Source organism: Colobus angolensis, unplaced genomic scaffold, assembly GCF_000951035.1.
Source record: "Colobus angolensis palliatus isolate OR3802 unplaced genomic scaffold, Cang.pa_1.0 Scaffold107, whole genome shotgun sequence".
NCBI classification, from domain to species: domain Eukaryota; kingdom Metazoa; phylum Chordata; class Mammalia; order Primates; family Cercopithecidae; genus Colobus; species Colobus angolensis.
In genome coordinates, this window is record NW_012111697.1 from 3,160,976 (window position 1) to 3,167,953 (window position 6,978).

Consider the following 6,978-nt stretch of genomic DNA (forward strand, 5'->3'; position numbering starts at 1 on the left):
GTTGATGGTGTGCAAAATTGACCCACCTCCTGCTACATCCCCAAGGCCTCATCTCACCTGAGTCCCTCGCTAAAGCACAGGGACTTTGCCGTGTGCCCCGCTGGGATGGCACTGCATGGCACACACAGAGTGTGTGAGTGCAGCTGAAATGAAGCCGATTCCAGACACCCAGGGGGCAGGGCGGGGTGTCTGTGTGGCTGGGAGGCCTCCCTCCACGTGTTAGGGGGATGTTGCCATCCGCCAGGTGCCCTGCTGTAAGCCAACACATGGCGTCTCGTGTGACGTGTGCTCTGCAGGAGTGACGCCGCTGGGCTGTACACTGCCATCTTCACGTGTGAGTGAGCACGTGACTGGGGAGTACTTGGGTTGTAAGACAGAGTTCATGTGTGGGGGATGGAACACGTGCACCAGTGACCCAGGAACCTCTTCGTGTTCTTTGGTAAAATGCACCATTTGCATCAGCAGTTCCCAAAATTTAGTCTCCGGGTCTGTTTACACTCTAAAAAATTATCGAGGGTCTCCAAGAGCTTTTGTTTGTTCCTGTGGGTTTTATGTCTATGTGTTGCTTAATATATTAGGAATTAAAATGGGGAAATTTTTCAAGCCCAAGTTACACAAGCAAGACTGGGCAACATGGCAAGACCCTGACTCTACAAAAAATTTTAAAATTAACGAGGCATGGTGGCATGCACCTGTGAGCCCAGCTTCTTAGGAGGCTGAGGCAGGAGTATCGCTTGTGCCCAGGAGGTCAAGGCTGCAGTGAGCCGTGATTATGCTACTGCACTCTAGCATGGGTGACAGAGACCCTGGCTCAAGAAAAACACACACACACAAGCATATAGTCCATTAGGCATCAGGGCGATGATGACTTCGGGGAGCCTGGGAAACTCCACTGGACATTCATGGGAGAACAAGTGAAAAAGGCAACTAACATCTTAGTGTTATTCTAAAAATACTTCTTCTGGCCTTGTGGACAGGACTGTGCTTTGAGAGCCGTGACTGACATGCCTCGGTCCTGTTGCGAGGGCCTACGGTGCCAAGTGCATGAACTCTGGGGAGGGCTTCATGGGTGCAGAACTGGGCCTGTGGAGGCCCCTCAGACACAATGCTGGTGGGGCTCAGAGCTCCAGGGGGCACTCGCAGGAAGATAAGAACCTGGTCATAGATGCGCGAATGTGATAGTGCCTGAGTAGAGATGGAGACCCTGTGGGTCCCAGAACTAGGACTGCAAATGACTTTCATATGTGGGCATTTTTGCTTCAATGGGTCCCTTCCTGTTTTAAAAAAAAAATTTGTGATTATGTTCTCACAAAGACAGTTTAATACTATATATTCAGTGTTTATTTTTTTTCAGATTTGTAAAGTAAAATTAAGCCATTTCAGCCAGGTGTGGTGTCACATGCCTGTAGCCCTAGCTACTTACTCCAGAGGCTGAGGTGGGAGGATCGCCTGAGCCCAGGAGGTTGAGGCTGCAGTGAGCCATGATCGCACCCCTGCACTCCAGACTGGGCGACAGAGCTGAGATCCTGTCTCTTTATCTCGTGGGCCCTAGGGCACTGTGCCTGCTGGAACAGGACATCCCTATCACCGTGGTTGGAGCCCTTTGGGGTGCTAAAACCTATGAATGAGGAAAACTTAGGGTGTTCAAGCTGAGATAGAGCCCTCAGAACCCCCTGGGATTTGTGTTGGAGCCCTCGTGGCATGAGACACAGGTGGATTATGCAATGGGAGTTTCTTACCTATGAACACCCACATGTGGGTGGGTGGAGGGTAGGAGCCATGCGCTAGGGCTTCAGTCCTCAGCCCCTCCTCACTTCAGGGCACACCTTCCACTTGGCTAGCCTGGAACTGGGCTTTCGGGGGCGGCGCAGCCTGGGCTGGCTCTGGCCAGCATAATCTATTTCTCTTTTGTCCCTCCAGGGAGGACCTCAGGGGTGGCTGAGCTCTTACCTGGTTTTCAGGCGGGGCCCATGGAAGGTACGGGGGGTGGATCCTGAGTTGGGCTTCTCAGGAGCTCCCATCCATCACCTACTGCTTCTGACTCTAGTTAATATCCCATTCCCCACTAAACCCTGCTCACTGTGGACCCCTCACTAACCTGGCCTGACTGTGGCTCTGAGGCATCTAGTGGCCTGGCGCTGGGCCTGGGCTGGGCCTGGGCTGGGCTGGGCTGAGGAGAGCCGGGGTGCAGGCCGGGGCTCTGTGACTGGCACCTGCAGTGCTCTTGAGGGCGTGGCGTCTGGGCAGCTGGCTCTCTTTGGTGTGGGGGCTGCAGTCTGTCTTCCTCTGGGCAGGCTGCCTCATTTTCTGCCTTGTGTATTTGCACCTGGGGGAGGGCCCTAATTGGGGACTGGCCGGGATGGTAGAATGGGGAGTGTGCCGTGCCCAGCCTCTGGCACAAAAAATCCAGCCAGGGCTGCAGGTTCTTTGGTGAGCTTTGCAAATAGTCACCGACCTCAGTGCTAGCTCTGCACCGTGTGCCTCTGCTGTGCCCTGTTCTTTCCCAAGCCTCCGGGCTCAGGGCCTGTTCTCTCTTTGCAGACTGGCTCTTCGTGGTTGTGGTGTGCCTGGCTGCCTTCCTCGTCTTCCTCCTCCTGGGCATCTGCTGGTGCCAGTGCTGCCCACACACTTGCTGCTGCTACGTCAGGTGCCCCTGCTGCCCAGACAAGTGCTGCTGCCCTGAGGCCCGTAAGTGCTCTGCTCATGGCCACCCTGGTTCAGGCAACATCCTGAGTCCAAGGGAAGGAGTTGGCCATCCACCTGCCCCCAGGACAGTGGCATTGGTCTGGAGGGTGTGAATTTAGCGAGTGGGGAGAAAGTAGGCTGAGGAGGGTCTGCTGCTTTAGATTGTCATTTACTTCCTCCAACTTTCAGTTTCTTTTTATGTAATGTTGTTTTTTTCTTTTGTAAGTATAATCCATACACATGGTAAAAATGTTCAACAGTACAAGATACTATTCACATGAAGGTAAAGCCCTCTTAAAAAACCAAATCTTGGCCAGGCCCAGTGATTACGCCTGTAATCCCAGCACTTTGGGAAGCCAAGACGAGCGGATCACTTGAGGTCGGGAGTTCCAGATCAGCCTGGCCAACATGGTAAAACCCGTTCTCTACTAAAAATACAAAAATTAGCTGGGCATGGTGGTGTTCGCCTGTAATCCCAGCTACTCAGGAGACTGAGGCATGAGAATCACTTACCCAGGAAGTGGAGGTTGCAGTGAGCCGAGATCACACCACTGCACTCCAGCCTGGGCGACAGAGTGAGACTGTCTCAAAAAAAAAAAAAAAAAGAAAACAAATCCTAAGTGAAAAAGGTAAGAAACCAAACAAGGTTTACAACACTACATGATTTAAGCAAAAAAATTTTTTTTTTATTTAGAGAAAGGGTCTCACTGTCATCCAGGCAGTGCAGTAGTGCGATCATAGCTCACCGCAGCCTCGAACTCCTGGGTTCAAGCAGTCCTCGTGCCTCAGCCTCTGGAGCAGCTGGGACTGTAGATACCACCATGCCCAGCTAATTTTTTGATTGTTGTTTTTTGTAGAGACAGGAGTCTCAGTATGTTGCCCAGCCTGATCTCAAACTCTTGGCCTCAGGTGATCCTCCCAAGTCAGCCTCCCCAAAGTGCTGGGATTACTGGCATGTGCCATCATGCTAGCCAATTTTTAAAAATTTGTAGAGACAGGGTCTTGCTATGTTGCCCAGGCTGGTCTTAAACTCTTGACCTCAAGTGATCCTGCTTCAGGCTCCCAAAGTGATGGGATTACAGGCATGAGCTACCACACTTGGCCTTAAACTTAAGCAATTTTTTGGGGACATATTCATTCTGTCACCCAGGTTGGACTGAAGTGGCGCGATCTCGGCTCACTACAACCTCCGCCCCCTGGGTTTAAGCTATTTTCCTGCCTCAGCCTCCTGAGTAGCTGGGATATAGCACCTGCCACCACGCCTGACTAATTTTTGTATTTTCAGTAGAGACAGGGTTTCGCCATGTTGGCCAGGCTGGTCTGGAACTCCTGACCTCAGGCAATCCGTGCCCCCCCCCACCCCACCTTGGCTTCCCAAAGTGCTACGATTACAGGCATGAGCCACTGTGCCTGGCCAAAGTTAAGCAAATTTTTAAAAACATATCCACAGGAATGCTGCACATTTTACCCAGTTACTATGTCTAGGGTCATATCTAGCACACTAGCATGGGTACTGTGGAGAGCTGGGACTGGCTGTGGGACTAGAGCTAAAGCGGAAGTAAGCAAACCAAGCAGGGGAAGGTAAGAGAAGACAGAAGAGAGGGAGAGACCTAACTCTATGAGAGGAGTCAGACATGTGCAATTGAAAAAGACTTGTTCCTGCCTGTCTTCTGTGAATGTTTGTGAATATCCCAACGGGACACTTTCACAGAGGAGCTGATAGACGTGGTCACAGCCATCAGCCTCGGGACACCAGGCCACAGCGTGTACACTAAGTGGCACTGATGGCCACTTCAGCATCCCTCTAACTGCTGTCCCGTTTCCCCTCCTCGGGGACCACAGCTGTTGCCAGTCCTTGGTTTCCTTCAGGAGGGTGTCTGGGTAGACCAGCCTTTCTGCACAGTCCAAGACACATGAACAGTGAAGTACCTGGCAATCCTTGCAAGCGTGGGCAGGTGGAGAGCTGAGGTCTGCTTGACACCTTCCTGCTTAGAAGCCCAGTGAGTAGTTTCCCTCCCTAAAGCTCAGTGTCATCCCCTGTGAAATGGGGCTTATGGCAAAGCTCACCACTCTGGGTGCATCTGGGGATTCGGTGAGCTCATGTCCACGCCACTGAGCATGGGACCTGATCTATATAAAATATTCCACATCTGCCAGCTGCTGGACACTGCCGCTATCGGCCTCAGTAGTGACCAAGGGCCAGGGCACCAGTCAGAGCCCTGGTGCACACAGAGTGACCCCAGAGATGCGGCCTTCCCTCTCTGAGTCCTGTTTCCTTTTGTTAGGTCCCCACTTCATGGGGTGCTGTGGGTATTAAGGAAGTCACCGGCTAATTTTATAGTCATTGAAGTCAGTGGTATGCAACCTGGTTCCTCAAAGGATCGCTTTCCTGAAAAAATTCCACTGCTCCCTGGAGGCTTATGCGGACCATCCCATCCCCACCCTCTTGTCGTGTTTAGCTGACAGCTTTTTGCTCAGGCAGTGAGTGTTAGGTCCATTTCACAGATGGGCTGCAACCAAGTTTGCAGTGAACCCACTAAGACCAGAGCTAGGGCCAGGACTGTAAATGCTGGTCCCAATGCCACATTCCCCTGTCCCAACACAACATTTCCTCCACCTGGAGACCCTGTTACCCCAACCCGGGGCCCCACTAACTCTCTGGCAGAGGCCCTGTTACATCTGCTGCTGCCACAGCCTCTGCCCACCTGTCAGAAGGCAGCAGGTCCCACTGCTACTGATGAAGTTGCAGGCTGCCTGAGCTAATGAAGGGGCTTCCTCTAGGCTGTGCACTTAGCCTTCTGCTTCCAAACCAAATCAGAGGTGAGGCACCCTCTCTGGGCCTATCTCTCTCCTCCATTTTCCTGTTGGGGTCCCAGGGAGGAAGCCACTTGCCTAGGGCCCAGGAACTTTGCAAGCCTCTTGCCCTAGGGAGGAGGATCTTTCCTCGAGCTGTCAAGCCTAGACCCTGGCAGGGCGGGCAGGAATGGGTGCAGTCCATGAGTTAGAAACACTGGAGGAGACACTTTGCTGCTTGGCCAGGGCAGGCGAGTTAACTCCTGAGGCTCCTGCCATTGCATCTCGGTCTGGAAGGTGACCAGGCAGGCAGGACGCACGTCTCCCAGATGACTCATTTTCTCTAGAGCAGGGGCCTGGCCGCCAAAGAGGATACATGATTTTGGCTTGTGGGGACAGTGGTGGACCCAGCACCTGGGCTTTATATAAAGGGGCAGCTTTGTTGCCCTGTAAACACACAGACTGTGGGTGGCCACTTCTTCCAGTAAGTTAGCTGGGGAGTTGGAAGTTTAGGTAAAACCTTTTGATTGGCAAACGTTGGCAAATCACCATGCTGTTAAATGAAACATTGTCCTGCCACCCTGGGGCTGTGGGCTGCCTGTGTGCACCCTCTGAAAAATCACACAGGAAGTGCGGTGGGGTCTCCGTGAAGCTGGTGTCCCCCAACCTCAGGGATGCTGCAGAAATGGAATGAGGACCAGCAGGGACTCAGATGCCCACGGAAGCTCTACAGTGGAGAGGGCGGCTTGGGAAGGAGGTCCAGGCCCAGGTCCCTCTGAAACCCAATGGGTATGGGGCAGCCTGGCTCCTGCCCCACCCGCCTTCTCATGTTCATTGTGTCCTCACAGTGTATGCCGCCGGCAAAGCAGCCACCTCAGGTGTTCCCAGCATCTATGCCCCCAGCACCTATGCCCACCTGTCTCCCACCAAGACCCCACCCCCACCAACTGTCATTCCCATGGGCCCTGCCTACAACGGGTACCCTGGAGGGTACCCTGGGGACCTCGACAGGAGTAGCTCAGGTGAGGCTGGGGGAAGCAGGAAGAGCTGGTGGGGGTGTGCTGGGCATCGGGACACTGAGGGGCAGGGGCTGGAAGGAAGAGGGTCTTGGGAGCTGAGGAGGGGCTCTGCTCCTGGTGGGCAGCAACTGACAGCCACTCTCCCCCAGCTGGTGGCCAAGGTTCCTACGTACCCCTGCTTCGGGACACAGACAGCAGTGTGGCCTCTGGTGAGAATCCATCATCCCAAAGTTGGATGTGCCTGTAAGGGAGAGGGCTGGGCCAGGATCCATCCTCCCAAACCGACCACCACCACCCTGTCCTTAGAAGTCCGCAGTGGCTACAGGATTCAGGCCAGCCAGCAAGACGACTCCATGCGGGTCCTGTACTACATGGAGAAGGAGCTGGCCAATTTCGACCCTTCTCGACCTGGCCCCGCCAATGGCCGTGTGGAGCGGGGTGAGCAGGAGCCTTGGGGTCTGAGGGCTTTTAAGCTTGTGGG

At 53.7% G+C, this 6,978-nt stretch overlaps 1 protein-coding gene across 7 annotated transcripts in view; it reads left to right on the forward strand.

Moving 5' to 3' along the window:
- Nucleotides 1-6,978, forward strand: part of LSR (lipolysis stimulated lipoprotein receptor) — a 17,018-nt gene that overhangs the window by 9,006 nt on the left and 1,034 nt on the right. For 3 of the 7 annotated variants that reach the window (XM_011947856.1, XM_011947848.1, XM_011947864.1), the window contains 3 exons: nucleotides 6,327-6,500; nucleotides 6,647-6,706; nucleotides 6,804-6,935. In XM_011947856.1, the coding sequence (XP_011803246.1) occupies nucleotides 6,327-6,500; nucleotides 6,647-6,706; nucleotides 6,804-6,935 (366 nt within the window). Of the gene's footprint in view, nucleotides 1-1,920; nucleotides 1,978-2,541; nucleotides 2,689-6,326; nucleotides 6,501-6,646; nucleotides 6,707-6,803; nucleotides 6,936-6,978 lie in introns of all 7 variants that reach the window. The other 4 variants (XM_011947826.1, XM_011947830.1, XM_011947835.1 and 1 more) reach the window with 4 other exon arrangements.